General features: G+C 39.0%; 2 protein-coding genes across 3 annotated transcripts; one reads left to right on the top strand and one right to left on the bottom strand.

Annotated features, from left to right (window-relative positions):
* Positions 1 to 746: 746 nt before the first annotated feature.
* LOC124283725 (KIF-binding protein-like) lies at positions 747 to 2,960 on the bottom strand. Its single transcript, XM_046719746.1, has one exon. It carries the CDS (start codon positions 2,870 to 2,872, stop codon positions 1,031 to 1,033), a length of 1,842 nt encoding a protein of 613 aa, XP_046575702.1. The 5' UTR covers positions 2,873 to 2,960; the 3' UTR covers positions 747 to 1,030.
* A 123-nt stretch (positions 2,961 to 3,083) lies between these two features.
* LOC124283724 (cytoplasmic dynein 2 light intermediate chain 1-like) lies at positions 3,084 to 20,258 on the top strand. 2 transcript variants are annotated; one of them, XM_046719744.1, is made up of 17 exons: positions 3,084 to 3,211; positions 4,355 to 4,395; positions 5,314 to 5,369; positions 5,778 to 5,812; positions 6,146 to 6,215; positions 7,661 to 7,749; positions 9,034 to 9,220; positions 9,982 to 10,050; positions 10,829 to 10,906; positions 11,323 to 11,402; positions 13,276 to 13,346; positions 14,338 to 14,383; positions 14,956 to 15,007; positions 16,146 to 16,160; positions 17,277 to 17,369; positions 18,527 to 18,588; positions 19,560 to 20,258. In XM_046719744.1, exons 1-16 carry the CDS (start codon positions 3,201 to 3,203, stop codon positions 18,584 to 18,586), a joined length of 1,053 nt encoding a protein of 350 aa, XP_046575700.1. In that variant the 5' UTR covers positions 3,084 to 3,200; the 3' UTR covers positions 18,587 to 18,588; positions 19,560 to 20,258. The 2 variants fall into 2 exon arrangements, with proteins under 2 accessions (XP_046575700.1, XP_046575701.1); XM_046719745.1 differs by lacking the exon at positions 16,146 to 16,160.
* Positions 20,259 to 21,504: the final 1,246 nt, after the last annotated feature.

The raw sequence follows: 21,504 nt of genomic DNA, 5'->3' as shown, positions 1-21,504 counted from the left end.
ATATTCATAATCTTAATGAATTTGGTTCAAATATATTATCACATGATCACTGCCAGCAGTGATTTCCTTCTGTCACCATGATTACATCATCACACTATGTCATCAAATGTATGATGATACTGAACATGTTGAAGCTGAAGAGAACAATTAACATAGGATCAGCTTATGTATAATAACAATAATAACACAATACTATAGTTTTACTTCATCATATTGAAGTTTGTGGGCTTCAAGGTAGCCTCTGGTCAGTAATGGTAATACAAATTGAAGTTTGTGGGCTTCAAACATTCTACCCATGTGCATTATCAGATTGTCATCTACAGACAAGCAGTCAGTTTACATACACATGATCAGTGCTTACTATCTGATGTTGCACTTTTGGTGAAAACATATACCCCACAGCACAAACTGGAACATCACAGATGTACACCATAAAGGATAAACATATTAAACATTTAATATCAGTGTATGAAATAAGGCCCGTCCGACCGCCCGAGACAGGCTAGATTACTGACGGACTGTCTAAATTTACAGCTAGCCAGCCCGATGGTCTGGTGAATTTCTTTTAGATGTCCCATACATCTGAGTAAATTCACCATATTTGGTCTGGTTAAATCCATTTGGGCTGGTAAAATTTTGAAGTTACCAGCCCTGATGTCTGGCTGGATTTTTGGTTTATTTCATACACTGTTAATATGGTAAGCATGAGTGAGTGAGTACAGTTTTACGCCGCTTTTAGAAATATTCCAGCAATATCACAGCGGGGGGACACCAGAAATGGGCTTCACATATTGTACCCATGTGGGAATCGAACCCGGGTCTTAGGCATGACGAGCGAACGCTTTAACCACTAGGCTACCCCACTGCCCCTATGGTAAGCTTAAAAGGTACATTCTTTAAGTCAAATATCTTATCTTATGATGTATGAAAGTTGAAACTTAAATCATGATTAAAGTCTCTGTTCTATGCAGCAACATCTCATCTTAGTATTCAGAAGAGCAATAAATGTTCATGATTATAAATGCAGCACCTAGAGGTCTCCGGTCCTGATTTTCTCCATCTTGAGGGGCAGGAGAACAACCATCTCCCTACTTATACCCAGTTCATTAACCATCCTCCCTTTGATGTCTGGGTGCTTATCGCAATATGTCTCAACAAACTTATAGCACTCTACACTTTTCATCATCAGAGCCAGTCTGTATGGAATCTCTGGTGAAATAATCTTTGAATACAGCCTACCCAAACAAAACATGGCTACCAGTGCTGGACGCACATCATTTTCATGAAATTCCTCCGGAAAGTCTGGCTTTCCATCTTTCAGAGACTCCAAATAAGCATTGTATTGTGCAATACTCTGTTGTGCAAGAGTGTTGATCTTTTTGACAGAATGTGGATTTGGGCCTCTGCCCTCTGCTTCCATTATCCCTAACTTCAGGTCCACCATGGTACTGTAGGTTTCTGCGAGTTCATACATAATTTGTCGACAGACTAGAAGATAATACTTTGGGTTGAGACCAGTCAAGGTATCATTCAGCATGTCAACCCGCCGTTTGTGCATTTTGCACTGACGGTCCATATCCAATTCAAAGAATGCCAGTTCCTTGTAAGCCTTACTGATGTCCTGGATGATTTGGATGTAGTCAGAGCAGTGTCCATCCACAACATAAAACCTTTTTGCATCATTCAGTCGTGTCTGGACTGATAAGAACACTTCTCTTGCTTCAGAAAAATCTCTGACAAATTGATCAGTAATTTTCTCCTCATAATTTGTTACTTCCAGGTTAAATCGTGGAAATGTTTTGCAGTTCTCTATATCTAAAATTACAGATGAGTCATTTTCTTCCTCAGACCTACCAGCTTCTGAATCTGAAAGTGAAAATTTGCTGGCCCCATCTTTAACATCTGCATTGTGATCATCAGGAGACACTTCCTCCCTTGCATCCTCAACCTCTTTCATTAAATAGTCTTTAGAAGCCTCTAGAAGTGCAAGGCCATATTTAGACCAACATCTGTCAATATCAGCTCGCTTCTGTGCCATTTGCTCCTTGGTGTCTTCATCTGTGTCTTCTTCCTTTGATGCAGCTTCTTCAAATATCAATGATGCACTTGCTAAACAATGACGAGCAAAGTGATACATATCAACAGTAATGTAATACTGTGACAGTGTGGCTGCATTAAGAGCCCATTCATCAGCTTTGTATGTAAATGAGTCCAACTGTCTTTGAAGTGTTACATGACAATATTTGGCAGAGTCCTCTTTCTTTTCAGTAAGTGCATAGACTTGGGCAATGTAGAACAATGTTAGAGTATATGTGTCTTCAAAGTGTTTTGATCTTGTCTTAGAAATTGCAGCAATATCATTTTGATCAGACTCGTCGGGTTTGAAATATTCTTCAACAGTATGGGGATCATTTCCAACATCACGTTTGAATTTCTTATACAGCGATTCTGCTTGTTTGAGATATTTCATTGATTTGTCAATGTTCCTTCTTCCTGACCACAATATTGAAAGATGATTGAGAACCGTTTGATAGACGTTAGCGACTTCTCTGTCATACCTCTGATCTTCAAGTAATTGCAGTGAATTCATCAGATGCTCCTCTCCAGCTGCGATTTCTTCAGTATCACTGAAATTGATACCCAGGTAAAAATCTAAAACCGCTAGAAAACGCGTCAGCGTCACATTTTCAGCATCGTCGTTTATGTACCCCTTTAAAGCGGTTCTGATTTCACCATAGGTTTCTCTAGCCTTGTACCTGGACCTAAATGGATCATCTTCGGGGTCATTTTTAGAATCTTCCGTTTCTAGTTTCCTGGCTGCAGAAAATTTTGCATAGCCATCGGTTACAAGATACTCCTTGAAGGTTGCCATGTTGAATCTGACATCAGCGCTGCAGCAAATGCTGAACGTAACATGAATTATTCCTTTTAGTAAATTTTTATATAGTTTTGCTACAAGTCACAAACAATTTCAAGTCACGAATTGTAATATATTGAGAAATTCTATTTCCTGGCGTGAAACTATTTCATTTATACCAATCAACTATCGAATTTCCTTCACTTCGGCTCAGTAAATACATTCCAACTAGTGTTCCGGTTTGGTTGTGAATGTCAACAATGCAGGTGCCCTCTTGAATAAGAGATTCACTAAAGCCTCTTTCTCCTTCGTAATTGGCGTATATTCCAACTTAAACATCAAGATGTCAAAATCGTAAGATATATTGGAATAACAGATATAATAATTTAAGAGTGATGCGTTTGTGGTATTTTGTAAAATGTGTTGTGCTGAATTCTAAACTTGGTCCAGGATGCGATGTTAAGAGAAATATAGTAGGCGTCAGCAAAGTTTAAATATTTAAACTTAAAACGAGCGGTTTGCGGGTACTTAAACATGTTCATCTCTTCCCATATCCGGAAAATAACGTGACTGACACGTGTTTTTGAAGGCTGTGTCTGCTTGAACTTTCAGAACGTTGAACAGGCTTCTCTGTTGATGAAAAGGGACCAAACTGGCTTATTACACTGTCATTGAGAGTTAGGAACTGAAAGCACTGATTTCAACAGCCATCCATTGATGCACTCCATCATAGAAACGCTTTACAACTTTGTTAGTCCATCCACAGACCATATAATAGTGTAGTGTTTATATTGATTACTGGGTAAGTTTCCTCCATTTTTTAAAAGAGATGTTCTGGTTCCATAAAGTCACCAGATATGAGGTTGAGTTGAACCTGTCAATGGTACCTGCTAGAACTGCCTGTTTGCCACTTGAACAAATAATTCTAATAGATTGAAAAAGATTACTGTTTCCTTTGGCATTAGCTATGAACGATAAACATGATACATATCTTTCATTATGATCGAGGCCCCGTTCCTCAAAGCGATCATAGCGCTATGACAGTCGTAAGCCTATGTTAAAGTATGGGAGTTACAATCATCTTAGTGCTACGATCGCTTTGAGGAACGGGGCCCTGGTCTGCTTGATTCTGCTATAAGAGCTAATATATCATCACACAAAATTGTATCAAATTTAGCTAAATAAATGACATGCAATTTTACTGTTGGCTATGACTATTAACACTGACATTAGATATCAAGGCAATTCAGAAAAAAAATATTCTAACAACTCATTGACATCATTTGGAACTTTATCATTTGGAAGTTTAAACTTCTATTATAGATGCAATGGACACCAGCTATTTCTGTACATGCACATTGATACTTTGGATGGGGTAATGCTAAAATCTGCCCAAGCCAATACAGGCCTGTAAATAGCTAGCAACGACTCCTTAAACTTGGTGATTATCTGGATATTGAAGTGTAGCTTTCTTATACTTTTAATTCTGTTTTTCAGACTTTGGAATCTTGCAATAGACCAGGCAAATACTGTCAAAGGTAAGTTACTATCATGCCTACTCTACATATTCTATCTGCGTTATTTCATGTCCTTTAAGTATGTTAAACAGGGAATTTTCTTTTTGTCAGCATCATAAATGATCTCACAAGCATAAAGTATAGTATCTACAGGGAAACATATAGTCTTGTAATAATAGTGCATGTCCAAATTTGGATTTTGTCGACATGCTTTTGTTGCTATGGTGATTTCAAATTGGAATATCAGTAGGTCATCTTTTGAGCAGGTGATTGGGTAGCCAAGAAGTAAGGCTTTGCCCAGTCATGCCAGAGATTCAGGTTTGACTCCCCACATGAGTATAATGTGTGAAGAACTTTTCAAGTGTTCCAGAAAGAAGCATTAAACAATACTTATAAGAGGTAACTGCAATGGGGATTAAGATCGGATGGTCACAGTAGGGGACATGGCTAATTGTGTGTCTACCCAAGTAGTTCCAAGATAGAATTGGTCTTCAGCAACCAATTGCTTGTTGTAATAGGTGACTAACGTGATCGGGTTGTTGGACTCGCTGACTTGGTTGACCCACATGTCATTATATCCCAGTTGCGTAGATCGATGCTCATGCTGTTCATCAGTGGATAGTCTGGTCCAGAGTCGATTATTCACAAATTGAAGTCATATACATGATATAGCTGGAATATTACTGAGTGCTTCATTAAACAACAAACAAACAAAATAGTGTGTTTCCATACTCAGGCAGTATGGACAGTTATTGAAGCTGATAACCAGTTTAGACTCTGCTCCATTTTGATTGTTTAGAGAAAACAAAAACAATATTCAGTCACTTTGATTCATCCATGTCTTCTATATCTGTGAGTTCTGAGTTTATTTCATCATGTTGAACTTGTCACTTTGTGATTTAACTTGGCATATTTTCATCAATGTGTGTTTTTTTCCAGATGAAAATCAAGCATCTGAGGACTCAGCAATCTTCATCACAGGGAGCAAAAACTCAGTAATTAATTATAAATGTATTTTCTCTCAAAACAGAATATTTTTCAGGATATTTAACATTTACTGTAACAAATGATTTCACTTGAACATGAGTAGCTCAACTACTGAAACCAGTTACCATGATATTTAGGATAGGCACTAAAGGTACAACTTGAAGCACCTGCTGGCGCCATTGTCACATGATGGTAACACCTTTGTTAGAGACAATGTGTTGATAGGTAAAACGTATTGATGAGTATTGATTTGATTTGTTATGCACTTAAACTTTATTTGCTAAAATATGTGAGTCTCAGTAAGAATATTGCACTATTTCTAACATATAGATTATAGAATTGCTTAATATTCAATGACTTTGTAACTAGTATGTATGATGTATGTTAAGTAAGTTCATGTATCACTTTCATTTTAGGGGAAAACAAGCATAATTCTGAGATATTTAGACAGGTAAGTCAAGGACTGATTTCAGGTTTAATATCAAATAATAAAGTGTGGAATTAATAGATCTGGTAATGTTTGTTTATTTTTGTAAGAAAAGAATTACTGCTGTTAGCAAGTGTCATTTCAATTAGGTGACATAGTGGTAAAAGAATTTGCCTGTCATACTGAAATACATGGGTACAAAATATGAAGTTAATTTTTCATATTTATTTCACTATGATATCGCTGAAATTCTGTTCAATGCATTTTCAAACCATACTCAGTTGATCTGTTTTACAGTGACTGACTTTAACTCCACCTTCTTATGGTGTTTGAAGTTGTTTGATGTTATTATTCCAGAGATGAGCCTCCGAAGCCGACAGTAGCCTTGGAATACACATTTGGAAGACGTGCTAAAGGACACAACATTGTGAGCTAATATTACAGCTATCAGGGACATGTCAAAGAAAAAAATGTTCATATGTATTTTGAGCAGAATAACCAAAACTCTATGTATGGTCATGTAAGAATTTTTTAAATATATGCTTTATAGAAATCATACTGTGGTTATCTGGTAGTTCCAATCTATAGTTTGTTTCATTCCTGTATACATCCAGTGTAAGTTTTAAGTCCTGTTTAAGACTGCCCTAGATCCAGTTAAAGTCCTGTTTAAGACTGCCCTAGATCCAGTTTAAGGCCAGATACATTTTGATCTATTTCCAGTCTACCGAGTCCTTCCTTTCCTGACACTATCATTGTGACACTGTAAGGAACTAATTAATTAACAAAAGTGTCAACACATTATCATCATCGTGAAGCTGAGATCTTTTAATGTTAATCCATCTTTTTATGTAGCATTTATTCAGAGTATTTTAACATTTCCTTCCATTGTTGGTACGGGTCTCTCTCAGTTCATCTCAAATCTAAAATAGACAAAATTGTTAACACTGCAAGTAAAATTGCTGGAGTCAGATTTGAATGTTTATCATCAATATATGAGCGGCAAATCGTGAATCAAGCTGTCAAAATCATATCTGACCGTACTCAGTACTTAAATTTGGAATACAACCTCCTCCCTTCAGGCCGCCGCTACAAAGTTCCAATTGTGAAAACTAAGAGAGCCCGTACATCCTTTATTCCAAGTACCACATCTCTCTTAAACAAATGTGAAGATACCTAAATCAAAGAATGTATGTAAATATGTTTGGTATCTCTCTAATGTGTCAGTAGCTCTGCTGATGTAACACAAATTCCTGAAAAGGCATTAAAGTATTATTCTATTCTATTCTATTCTATTCTATTCTATTCTATTCTATTCTATTCTATTCTATTCTATTCTATTCTATTCTATTCTATTCTATTCTATTCTAATTGCCTTGATTTCTTTGATGAGCTATGAAACTATTGTGTTGCATGGTCCCGTATATATCAGCAAAGTCATTTCAGTTCCTAGTATCAACTGTACGAATGTTAGAGCCATAGTTTTCACTGCAGGAGTGATTATTCAATTATTAAAAAGATAGTTTTGATTTTCATAAAAACCATCATGACACCATCATGAGTAATCCAGGTGAGCTCCAGCGGTTTTATGGGCGGTGGAGTAGCCTAGTGGTTAAAGCATCCACTCGTCATGCTGAAGACCCAGGGTTCAACTCCACACATGGGTACAATGTGTGAAGCCCATTTCTGGTGTCCCTTGCCATGATATTGCTAAAAGCAGCATAAAACCACACTCACTCACTCCAGTGGTGTTACTTCCATTCTTTCAGTAACTATTAGTATATTTGGGATTACATTGTCTCAGTTTAGTACATATTCTTGTACCACCTTCTTAAAGGCATTGTGTATTCATCCATTCTTTGTTTTGACGTGAAGGCAAAGGATGTGGGACACATCTGGGAGCTGGGTGGAGGAACATGGCTGTCTAAACTCATGGACATTCCCATCAACCCAGAAACTATAATGTGAGTTCTGCAGTTCTCATTCATCATTAATTATCAAATAATCAGTCCTTTAGGTGTCATCTTTTCCATGAATGTGATAGTCAGATGGTAACTAACACTCTAAGTAAGAGCAATTTATATAGGCTATTTAATTTGACTTTATCACTCTTTACCCTTGAAGATCTGGTTTAGAATTGGTCTACAGCAACTCATTGCTTGTCATAAGAGACGGCTAATGGGACTGGGTGGTCAAACTTGCTGACTTGGTGGACAATTTCATATTCCGATACTCATGATGTTGATCACTGGATTGTCTTGTTCTCATTCATCATAAACTGTCAAATAATCAGTCCTTTACGTGTCATTATTTCCATGAATGTGATCGTCAGATGGTAACTAACACTCTAATTAAGACTGACTGACTGACTGAGTTTAGTTTTACGCCGCTTTTAGCAATATTCCAGCAACATCACAGTGGGGGACACCTGAAATGGGCTTCACACATTGTACCCATGTGGGGATTTGAACCCGGGTCTTTGGCGTGACGAGCCAATGCTTTAACCACTAGGCTACCCCACTGCCCCATCTAATGAAGAGCAATTTATAAATTCTTTTTAATTTGACTATCATTCGTTTGTATTTTCAAGACACAAGTACAAATACCTGTGAAGGACCGGTTAGAATTGGTGTTCAGCAACTCCTTGCTTGTCACAAGAGGCGACTAATGATTGAGTTTAGTTTTACGCCACACTCAGCAATATTCCAGCTATATGGCGGAGGTCTGTAAATAATTGAGTCTGGACCAGACAATCCAGTGATCAACAGCATGAGCATCGATCTACACAACTGGGATACGATGGCGTGTCAACCAAGTCAGTGAGATTGACAACTTGATCCCATTAGTCACCTCTTAGGGGATTGGGTGGTCAGACTTGCTGACTTGGTTGACAATTTTGTATCCCATTTGTTCGATGTTCATGTTGTTGATCACTGGACTGACTGGTCCAGACTCGATTATTTACAGCCTGCCACCATATTTACAGAATGCTGCCATATAGCTAGAATACTGCTGAAAACATAATCAAATATCAGTGCAATATGGTAGAATATTCATTTTAAACAAACATCCATTTTCATTGGAAATAGCCATTTAATTTTTCATCTAAATGTGTCAAAGTAGTTTTCAGAAGCCAAATGGAAAATGAATGCATCTGGCAGTATAATACTGAAAGATTGCCAAACTAAGCTTCTTAGTGTGTAGCATAGTCTCTGCCTGCTTGAACCGTGATGATGGTACATGTTTAGGCACACAGGGTTGGTGATTGTCCTTGATCTGTCCACCCCCAAGGAACTGTGGTTCACCCTGGAGAGTTTGCTGACGTCAGCACGCTCCCGTGTGGAGAACGTCATCGCTGAGATGAAACAGGCTGATCCTCACATCAGAGACAAACTGAAAAAGATGGCGTGGGAAAGAATTGGAGAGGAACACCCAGTAAGTATTGTGAGGGAGTGAGTGAACAGTGTTCTGTTTATATCAAGGCATTTTATTTGGCTTTTTCTATATTTTCACAACTTGCTGAAATCTTTTAAATGTATCAACGTTAAATAAAAATATAGAAACAAAATTCATTTTACAAAACTTCCATACATGTAAATGAAGAGTTACTTTATTAAATGTTCTGATGATACCTCATTGAAGATACACCAAGGTTGAGTGTCAAATAAATCAAATTATTAATTTTAGACAGAAATTGAATACAGCAGATCCGACTTTTATCATTTACATGAGAAAATATGGTTACTGAGTGGATATTTCAATACTGTATGATACCTTCTCCTAAGAAGATTATAATATCATATGAATGCATAATGTACGTAGATGGAAGTCTCTTCTACGTACTTGAAAGTATCTTCTACATAAATGGGGATTTTTTTTAGAGTGTGGCTCTGATACACTTTGATAGTTTGTTGTTAAATGCTCCAGTCAGCAAGTTTCCGTCTGTAAACAATCAAGTCTGGTGATTGACAATGTGAGCATCAATCACGCAACTGGGATAAGATGACATGCTTCAAACAAATCAAGTCTGACCTACTGATCTCATTTGTTGGCTCTTACTACTAGCATTGCTTGCTGATGACCAATTCAGACCTGGATTTAACAGCTTTATCAAAAGTTAATTATTGTCCCTCTAGATTGTCTTCTCTAAGGACATTTTTCTAGTTGTTTTTAGGGAACTATTTTTCTTATTCCAGGACAAGAGTATGATTGATCCCTTCCTGGTCCCGCTGGTCATTGTGGGGAGCAAGTATGACGTGTTTCAGGTGAGGAATCTGTTTGATAATATATTTGTTTGTTTCAAATTGCACTCAGCAGTATTACAGTTATATAATGGAAGTCTGTAAATAAACACTTTTGTAACAATCCAGTGATGAAGTTCAGTTCTTAACAGCCTGAAACTGGGTTTAACGTCGTGCTTGAGAATATTTCGCTCATATGACGACGTGAATGCATGTGTGTGTGTATGTGCGGCTGCTTGTACTATCCCATACTGAAGCTGGTTTTATAGTGCTAGCTCACTGAGATACCATGCCGCAGTGAAGCATGAATACCCCACTCAGACACATTAAACTGACTCCGAGCCGACCAGTCCTTGTTGTACCCATTAATGCCGGGCACCAGGCAGGGTCCAACAAGAACCATATATTAATGTCTTTTGGTATGAAGCAGTCGGGGATCGAGCCAGCGATCTTCCGCTCTCCGGGCGGACGCTGTAACCACTACACCACGGGCTGCAACCTCTTATTTTGTCAGTAATCTATACTAACACTTAACATTTGGTCTATCAACATTATATATATAATGTTGATAGAAACAAATAATTCCTTTTAAATTGAAAAGGAGACCCAGTGAGATGGGAGATATAGACTCAAGAAACCTGAACCTGGGGAAATCTAGACTTGCTTCATTTAGGACTTTAGCATTGCAGAAAGGGCTGTGTAGAAGGGGAAACAACTTGATGCAGGGACTGTGAGACAGACTATTAGTAATCATGCTACCAGAAATTCCATGGTTCAGAATTTATATTGGTTGTATATGCAGGACTTTGACTCTGAGAAGCGGAAGGTGATATGCAAGACGCTGAGATTTGTGGCTCACTCCCAGGGGGCAACTCTGCAGGTAGGTCAGCCATATTGTCTGCCATCTTGGATTATCCAGAGATGTCAACCTTTTTCATATTTCTAACTTATCAGAGAATTTCTCATGCCTATTCTCATAATCTGGTAATATGGTTTGTTTGGGTTTGTTTTGTGTTGTTGTTTACACTCACTGAATTCCTCCACTGAGGGAGCAACCATTTGATGTATAGAGGGGAAATAAGTATGACCCACATTGTGTTGTCAGGTTTAATGTGCCTTTTCATGCAGAATACAATACATTACTGTTATTTATTTCAAAATATAAACAATAGAGCGCATATCTATGTTGTAAAAAGTAACTGAGCTGCTAAACATTTAGAACAATACTGATCTCAAAACAAATTTTACCCTAAAATTAAATGGCTGCACCCTAACAATCCAAGTGTTCCTGTGCAGTTCTTCAGCATCAAGATGGAGGGCACTATTAAACGGATGCAGGGTATCATCAATCACCACCTGTTCCGGACAAACCCAAGGCAAGCATTTCAGTCCTCCTCAATGTTATCAAACACATACATTAACCACTTGGCATAACATCTTGTAGTGGTGGAATTGGGTTTAACGTTGTGCTTGAGAATGCCGAGCGCCAGGCAGGGACCAACAAGTACCATATTTTAACGTCTTTTGGTATGACGCGGTCGGGGATCGAACCCGCGACCTTCCGCACTCCGGGCGGACGCTCTAACCACTACACCACAGAGGCGGTCCATAACAAAACACATACATTAACCACTTGGCATAACATCTTGTAGGGCGTGGGGTAGCCTAGTGGTTAAAGGGTCTCTCGTCACGCCGAAGACCCGGGTTCGATTCCCCACATGGGTATAATGTGTGAAGACCATTTCTGGTGTCCCCCGCTGTGATATTGCTGCAATATTGCTAAAAGCAACGTAAAACCACACTCACCTCATAACATTTTGCAGTAATTCTACATGTTTAGATTCCAGTGAGCCTGTGGTTGCCTCAATTTCATGACCCTACATTTAATGTAATGTTGCATGTCTCCATGAAACCAAGTCCTATCACCTACTACCTGTTTGTCCCCAAATGTCCGTCACAGTGATTACCGTCAGTGTATCTTCCCAAGGCTGGAGTGTCCATGAGCCTTATTCTAGTTTAGTTTTCACCATTGTCCTTTGAAGGTTACTTTCCTTGGCTTGATCATGAAGAGACTGGAGATAAAGTTGTGAGCTTCATAATAAACATTACCCACCTACCAACCTACCTTGTTCAGCAAGGGTAGAAACTGGTTTGTATTGTCACATTATAGTAGCAGCCATGATGCCCAGATGCTGATTTAAAGTAATTCTGTCCTTAATGAATCTGTTTTTGCACAGAAAAGTCAGCTTGGAAGGCTATGATCAGGTTTACTTTAGAATGTGTAAAGCCCTTAAATTGAGATATAGTCAGGTTTACAAAGTTGCTCACAAATCAGTTACCTCAAGGGTCATGTCAAAATCAAAACCAGGCAGCAAACACAAACTGGATAGCTTTGATAAGGGTATCATATGCCGTGCAGTTAATAAATTGTATGAACGCAAAATCCCACCGACGTGTGCCAAAATACAAGATGAGATCAAAGATACAATAAATGTCCTGTTGTAATTCCACTAGAGTCCTCCACCAGCAGTGATACTGACACTTGATATTTTGAGACGGTCCCTGACATGTACTGCCCGTGCGTTACATAACGCTGGCAGCCTGTCTGCCTACCAGGTGGGTCACAGTATAGTTTGTTTCTTAGAAGTTTTTCGATATTTTACGAGTAATCATTATGATTAGCGAATGGTACATCATGATTACTCATATGCCATATTTGGTCGATGTGGTATGAATGATCATATTATATGAGTTTTGAATCTGAAATATTAATACCATTATCAAATAATCGCCAAAACGCATTTTCTATGCATTTCTGGCCTTACTTTAGGTATTTGTATCAGCTACTGGACACTCCTTCCTCAAGAACCTGGACTGAATGCTACCAAAACTCTTGATCATGTCGTGTGCTAGACTTCTGGGCCAGTTCCAGTCTCAGCAGAAACACTGATCTGTGTAAAACTGAATATTTATGAATGAAGACTGGAAATACACTAGATTGTTACTGCAACTTCCAAAAATCCAATGATGAAACATAGTCTCTGTTTCACTGGGGACATCGTGAATGCTAGATTGATCAATTCATTAACTGACAACCAATGGCTGCTGCAATCATTTTTGTACATCTTGTATGAAAGAGCTGTTACCAGGGAAAATGGTCTAGTTTCAAGACCAGGTGATTATTTGTTTTTTGTCTTGCATGTATTGTTGTCCATCAGGTCTAATATATTTCTCTTTCTTGTGTTTCAGTAAAAACATGCAGGTTGAACATAACAAGCCCCTGTTTGTCCCAGCCGGGCTTGACTCTCTGCAGACGATAGGTAGGTAACAGTCCCTGACTAAACTTTTGAGCTTCTGTTAGTACAACACCTTTATTGTGCCAATCTATTATAAATAGGCTGTGCTGAAATGTTGATCTTCTTTCAATCAAGGGGCGGTGGGGTAGCCTAGTGGTTAAAGCGTTGGCTCATCATGCCGAAGACCCGGGTTCGGAATCCCCACATGGGTACAATGTGTGAAGCCCATTTCTGGTGTCCCCCGCTGTGATGTTGCTGGAATATTGCTAAAAGCGGCGTTAAACCGAACTCAGTCAGTCAGTCTATCTTTCAATCAAAATTAATCTCTGTTTTTTATGCATTTATTGTCTAAGAATACTAATATTATATACACAGATATTTCTACATATTTCAAAATGAATGAATGTAAAGGTAAACTATTATAGATACATAGTTCACAGAACAGGTCAAACAATGAAAAACCAATCAGTGTTCTTGAGAAATTAGTATTACCCACTTGTGACTGACGTGTTTATATGTTTATTGTGTGTTTTATGCTAAGAACAAATTGCAGTACAGAGGAGCTTTACTGGCTTGCATAATATTTGTTGGGCCGAAACATGGTGGTACAAATACCTGGCATATGAGGGCCGGTGTGGTAGCCTAGTAGTTAAAGCGTTCACATGTCATGCCGAAGATCCGGGTTCAATTCCCCACATGGGTACAATGTGTGAAGCCAATTTCTGGTGTCCCCCACCCTGATATTGCTGGAATATTGCTAAAAACAGTGTGAAACTAAAACTCACTCACTCACCTGGCATATGAAATACCAAATGTTCAGGAATGCTAATGATGAGATACCTGGTTCATACAACTGCCAAGAATAAATATTTAAACCATTTCAGCCTTTAAGAAAATGTTGTTTTGCCAAATTAAACATCCTGTGTGTCCAACAGAGGAAATGTAATTCACTTGCAGCATTAGCTTCTTTGTAGCATGACTGTTATTATTTATAGTTTCCATCCACCTTCTTCAGGCAACCCCCCAATCTCGGATGATGACATAGGACGTGTACATGCAAGGTGGGTTTCAAATGGTGGTAGTAGGACCTTTGCAGAGCTTCTGTTCTGGATGTCAAGAAGGGGGCAACAATCTTAGATTGTGCTTAACATATGAACAGTTGATCTTCTTGAGTGTTGAGTGGGTCTGTCGGGTAGGATAGTGGTGAAAGTGTTCGCTTGTCACGCTAAAGACCTTAGCTCGAGTCCCCACATAGGTGCATATGTGAAGCCCATTTCTGGTGTCCCCCACTGAAATATTGCTGGAATATTGCTAAATCTTGCTAAAACCATACTCACTCACTCAATTGTGACATCTGGAAAAGATGAATGAGCAGACAATGTACTAAGGGACATAACTCCAATTTCTTAGCAGCTGGGCTTATATTCTTCATCCATCCCAAATACATGGTTACGCCATATCAGCGTGGCAGGGGGTTTATACTGATCTGGGTTTTACACTGCTTCTGATTCGATCATCTCTTTATTGGTTCAATCACAAGAGTGATTCTTTGTATGAGGTGTACATATTTTCATATTTAATTAAGCTAAGCTGAGAATTGTTTTTCTACTTTGTCTTATTTTGTTTGTGACAGGACTCCAATGGAACTGTGGAAGCAGGCGTTTACTGGACACTTTCCTCAAGAGGTCAGTTTAATGGGAATAAGGAGCTCTCTCAGCTTTCACCCCTTCATTTCGGAAGTCCCTTGTGAAGATCTGGGTTAGAATTGGTCTTCAGCAACCCATGCTTGTTGTAGGAGGCAACTGACGGGATCGGGAGGTCAGACTCGCTGACTTGGTTGACACATGTCACCACATTCCAGTTCATGCTGTTGATCACTGGATTGTCTGGTCTAGACTCAGTTATTTACAGACCGCCGCCATATAGCTGGAATATTGCTGAGTGAGACATTAAACAACAAACCAACCAACCAGCCAGCAAACCAACCAACCAACCAACCATTTCAGGGATTGATTGTTTGGTGTGCATTGCTTCACTCCAGCAACATTCAAGCTATCTGCCAGCTGTCTGTAAATAACTGAGCCTGGACCACACAACCCAGTGATTGACATCATCAGCATCCTAACCATTTGATCCAACTCGTCACCACTTATGACAAATTCTAACCTAGTTTGTCAAGGGCTTGTTTTGGATGAACTAGTCACATTATCAGGCATGGTTTTTCTGAACCTGTGTCTAAGACTTTGTTTAATACAATGTTAGAAAAATTAAATAGGTTTACCTCGATCTTAATGTCTGTTGGAGTGATGGGTAGCCAAGTGGTTAAAGTGTTCGCTCATCTTCCCGAATCCGGGTTTGATTTCCAATATGAGTACAATGTGTGAAGCCCATTTCTGGTTGTCCCCTGCCATGATATTGCTGGAATATTGCTAAAAGCAGCATTAAATTAAACTCACTCACTCACTCACTCACTCTTAATGTCTGTTTATCCTATGAAATGATAGAAGACAAAATTTTATGGCTAATGCCTTCTTTAGAGTTTATACCAGTGTCTCATGGCTACTTCTTGCCTCTTCCTCCGGTGAAGGTGTGAGTTGATGTATGTACAGGCTTGTGGAACTGTTATACATGTATCTTGATTGGAAGAGGAACCTTTCAGGAATTTAGACTTTGTATTACACCATTTGAATAGTTAGCCTGGTGGTTTGGTATCTATCAAGAGTTTGAGCTAATGTTACACATTTTTATTACATGACTTAGTTATAATTGAGACACTGTTGAAAATTGGAGTAAATGCTGTGTGCTTTGTGTTACTGCTGCCAGGTGAATGTAAACGAGGTAAGTGATTCCTGATCTTCAATCCAATACAGGTGATATTTTTTTGTTAGCCACTTTACCACATGGTTCCCTCCCTTTGAGTTGGCACAGCATATTGTGAAACTTAACAAAGAAATCTGTCAAGTTGAAAATATTCAGACCAAGGTCTTTCAAGCTTTGTTTCATTTTGTCTACACATGTCTAGGCACTGCAGGGGTGGTTGGGTAGCCCTAGGGTTAAAGCGTTCGCTCGTCACGCCGAAGGCCCGGGTTCGATTCCCCACATGGGTACAATGCGTGAAGCCCATTTCTGGTGTCCCCTGCCATGATATTGCTGGAATATTGCTAAAAGCGGCGTAAAACTATATTCACTCACTCACTCACTCCAGGCACTGCATGGTGCCCAAGTTTTTCCAAAGGTCACAGAGTTCTCCTTTACTGACTCCCAGCAAAACTATTTTCTAATCTGACTCAGATGTTAGTTGTTATCTCTATGACATCATGTAAGGGCCACGACAAAACTTCTATGTGATCCTAGGAACTTCATGAACTTATTGTCAACCATCACATTTTCTTATAAGAGCCTGGATTGGGTAGATATTTAGCCAAAGCGGTAAGGGGATGGTCCTAAGGTATGTTGCCCGAGTTATACACCACTCGGTCTCACTCACCTATTCTGATGTTAGTGTGTCAGTCTACCAGTTAATGATTATTCTAATCACAAAGAGACACTGTCTTACTTCTAGAAAGGGACTAATCAGGGGTGGATACAGCTTTTTGAGAAAGGGGGGTACACACTATTGAGAAGGGGGGGTGCACACTTCATTTACACGAGCATTTCAATGGTCATTTAATACAATTTCAGGACAAAAGGGGGGTGCTCTCCCCTGCACCCCCCTCTGGATCCGTGTATGTGTCTCAAAGCACAGAAAATAAGCACCAGATATAGAAACTAGCCTCCTTGTTGAAGCACCATGTTGTAAATTGTAGGATATGTACAGATCTCATTACACCGTCTCAACTACTGTCATGAAACAACCTTCAGTGTCTCAGTTGAGAATGAAACTGGGCATCATACTGTGGTAGATAGTCGTCCTTTCACTGCTTACGTACATGTAATGTCTGCTGTGTTTGACAGAACACAAACAACCCTGCCATTGTAGAAGACCCGGCCAAGGATCCACAGTTTGTGGAAGCAGCCATTGACACCCTTCGAGCTCAGAAAGATGAAGTGAGTTGCCACACTATTGAAGTCATTTTTGTATTGCCACTAACCACAATAAATCTGCATGGGATATGCAATATTTCGACCAAGAACACTTTTTCTTTGACCAATCTGACCGCCTCCGTGGTGTAGTGGTTAGAGCATCCGCCCGGAGAGCGGAATGTCGCGGGTTCGATCCCCGACAGCGTCATACCAAAAGACGTTAAAATATGGTACTTGGTGGTCCCTGCCTGGCGCTCGGCATTAATGGGTACAACAAGGACTGGTCGGCTCAGAGTCAGTATAATGTGTCTGAGTGGGGTATTCATGCTTCACTGCGGCATGGTATCTCAGTGGGCTAGCACTATAAAACCAGCATCAGTCGCATGCACGTCGTCATATGAGCGAAATATTCTCAAGCACGAGGTTAAACCCAATTTCACCTCACCTCACCTTTGACCAATCTACCAAAACAAGCTGGTAATGGAGACCTGGCAGTAGTTAAAGATCTTACACTTATGCTTCAACAACAGTGTTGCATGAGCTACAGTTGCTAAATAATTGACATACAGTTGAATTTTGTGATACCCAGTGCTTATTCACTTATTTGTTATTGGAGCCTGTCTTTTAACACGTTGACTGCCACCACGAGTATACTCGTAGTATCAATTCTGGCAGAATTTACCACTACAAGTTATCTCGTAGCTACACCAGTGGTGTTTTAAAACAAGTTTCACATGCTGGCAAAATAGGCACAAGAAGCAATCATCTCTTGGCGGTAACAAAGAGCGCCAGGATACGTTTGTTTCTTGTGCCTATTCAGGATCTTTCACTAACATTTCCTCGTACAAAATTGTAGTTATTTGTTCTATACAATGTGTCAAACTTACTGTTCCTCGAAGGGAAAGCTTGTTCCCTGTGTATTCTTTTTTACTCATCATTTCGAGGTTGTGTGGAACTTTGGATATCTCAAAGTATTTATGGCGGTCCTATTTACTTCAACAAAACTATTTTTGACTGTTTATGATTTACCCAGTTTGTTTTCATTCACTAAATATTACATTAAAATATGTATGTGTACCCTTTGTGATTTTTCATGGATATTGATAAAATGTCATGACATATCTCTAGGAACTGGAGCCCTTCAGATTTTTCATATGATAAAATGTATGACATATCTCTAGGAACTGGAGCGATATCGACGTCTGGCGGAACGCAGATCAAGGGAGACAACCACATATTAGTTGTAAGTATCCAACGGGAAAGCTTTGCTTCTCCATGCGAGAATAACCATCAACAATTGGGGTAAATGTTATTTTATATGTACATGTATATGTATATGTAAAAGCAGCTTCATGGTACAAAATTGAATACAAAAGAAATCTCAAGGTTGTAATGTACAATATCATATACAGTGCAATATACAAAACAATGCACAAAAACTGTGCAATATGTTATACAATAAACAATCAACTGTGTAATATGATATACAATAAACAAGTAACTGAGCAATACAATAAACAATCAACTGAGAAATACAATATGCAATAAACAATTATCTTATCAATACAATATACAATCAACTGAGCAATACAATAAACAATCAACTGAGCATCAACTGAGCAATACAATAAACAATCAACTGAGCAATACAATAATCAACTGACAACTGAGCAATACAATAAACAATCAACTCACAATACAATAAACAATCAACTCAACATATGCCATATACTCAACTGAGCAATACCTTCATCAGTAGGATTTCAACTGAGCTAGACACCTGTATGTGGTATGACCCATGAGTCAACATATGCCATCTAGTCAGACACCTGTATGTACTAGTAGCATAGTCAGGTCAGTCACGAGGCCTCTTTTCACACACCGTCAGAAAGCATTTCTTTTCCTACCAAATACCATGTCCTTATTTAAACTCATTTATTGTTCTGTTCGGTCGGTGGGGTAGCCTTATGGTTAACGTGTAAGCTCATCACGCTGAAGACCAAGATTTGATTCCCAACATGGGTACAATGTGTGAAGCCCATTTCTGGTGTCTCCCGCCGTGATATTGCTGGAATATTGCTAAAGGTGGCGTAAAACTGAACTCACTCACTATGATTCTGGAATGATACCTAACCTTGATATATGATTCTCCATATCTCAGATTATGAACTGGTATCAGTGTGCATATCACGTTTTTATTTATTTCTTCCACAGGATATTCCAGTGATTCTCCGTCCAGTAGATTCAGACAACTGTGATAATCCATGTGCCTCGTCCCTCCAGGTCACAAACTCGTAGCCAGAGGGGGCAAAACAAAACTCTCTACGACTCTTATTTATGAAATCTTAATGTAAATTAGACCAGGGTTTTCACATGGAATGGGTGCTCATAAACTTAGGGATAAATGTTATTAATTTTCAGTCTTTGGAAGGAAAATGTCAGCCCTGAAATGTTGGCAGTTCCTGGTATCAGCATTCTGCCCTATGGCATCAGGGTTCAGCATCCAAATGCTGGTCACTAGCTTCTTATCACCCATCACAGAGATGTGCATCTGTACATAGTGTGTTCACCGCCTCCATCTTACTGGGAAATACACGTCATAATACATCTCTTAAAGAAGGTCAAGGTTAATGATAAAATAAACTCTCATTATAATTTGAAGATTTTTCCAAACCTGAAGAGTTTTAATACTGAGCTAATTAGGCAATTAGAATCAATATAATAGGAAAACATGAATATTATTATAAAGCTGTCTTGTTATTGGGATCAGAAAGATTTCATTTTTTTATTGATGATGAATGAACTTTGCTTCATTTATTGAATTACATAAAGTCGTCTCCATCAATGTTTATCATTGCTTGTTTGTTGTGTGTCAGATATCATTGGAAAAATAAAACAATTTGAAATTATAAACATTTGTGATTGTAAGGAATGTGATAAATGTACACGTGGTTTGCTTTGTTTGTGCAGATGTAATTGGATGATGGACGACATGGCTTTTGTTGAAACTTGTTTTTCCTTTTAGAATATGTGGTGGGGTAGCCTTATGGTTAAAGCGTCCACTCATCACGCGGAAGACCCAATTTGATTTCCCACATAGGTACAATGTGTGAAGCCCTTTTATGGTGTTGCCCGCCGTGATATTGCTGGATTATTGCTAAATGGGCATAAGACCATACTCACTCACTTGTGACATCTACAAAAGACAAATGAGCAGACAATATACTAAGGGAGGTAACTCCAAGTTCTTACCAGCTGGGCGGATATCCGTCATCCATTTAAAATACATGGTGAAAAATCCTAGTGAAGCTTCTGTACAAATATAGGATCGTGCTGTGGTATTCTACAATTCTACTGGGGACCAACTGTACACCCAAGTAACAACAAGTGTTTGCCACTGATATGGCAATGTCCCCCTGCCGCTAAGGAATGGAATATCTATATTTACTACTTTTTATTTTTGGGTCACATACAAGATGCCTGAAATGACTGGTGTCTGCATAATCACCCAATGTAGGCTGTCGACATACTTGAAAACATTGGGTGCAATGTTTTATGAGATATCGCCTTTAAAAAGCGTGCAAAGTGTCATGGTGACCTTGAAGATAAGGTCAAGGTCACCAAAATAAACTGGTGTCTGCGTAATTCCCCAATGTAGGCTGTCGCCAAATTTAAAGACACTGGGTACAACAATGCATGAGATATCACGTTAACAAGAGTTTGAAAAGTGGTCAGTGTCGTGGTGACCTTGAAAATAAGGTCAAGGTCACCCAAATCGACTGGTGTCTGCGTAATCCCCTAATGTAGGCTGTCACCAAATTTCACGACATTGGGTACAACAGTCCATGAGATATCACGCTAACAAGAGTTTGAAAAGTGGTCAAAGCGTCGTTGTGACCTTGAAATTAAGGTCAAGGTCACCCAAAATCAACTGGTGTGTGCGTAATCCCCCAATGTATGCTGTCACCAAATTTGAAGACATTGGGTACAACAGTCCATGAAATATCGTGTAAACAAAGAGTTAAAAGCGTGCAAAGTGTCATGGTGACCTTGAAGATAAGGTCAAGGTCACCAAAATAAACTGGTGTCTGCGTAATCCCCGAATGTAGGCTGTCGCCAAATTTAAAGACACTGGGTACAACAGTTCATGAGATATCAC

This window comes from Haliotis rubra, unplaced genomic scaffold (assembly GCF_003918875.1).
Source record: "Haliotis rubra isolate DU_JTF1 unplaced genomic scaffold, ASM391887v1 Scf32, whole genome shotgun sequence".
NCBI classification, from domain to species: domain Eukaryota; kingdom Metazoa; phylum Mollusca; class Gastropoda; order Lepetellida; family Haliotidae; genus Haliotis; species Haliotis rubra.
Note: the sequence above shows the minus strand (reverse complement) of the source record. Positions and strands in the feature narration are given on the sequence as shown.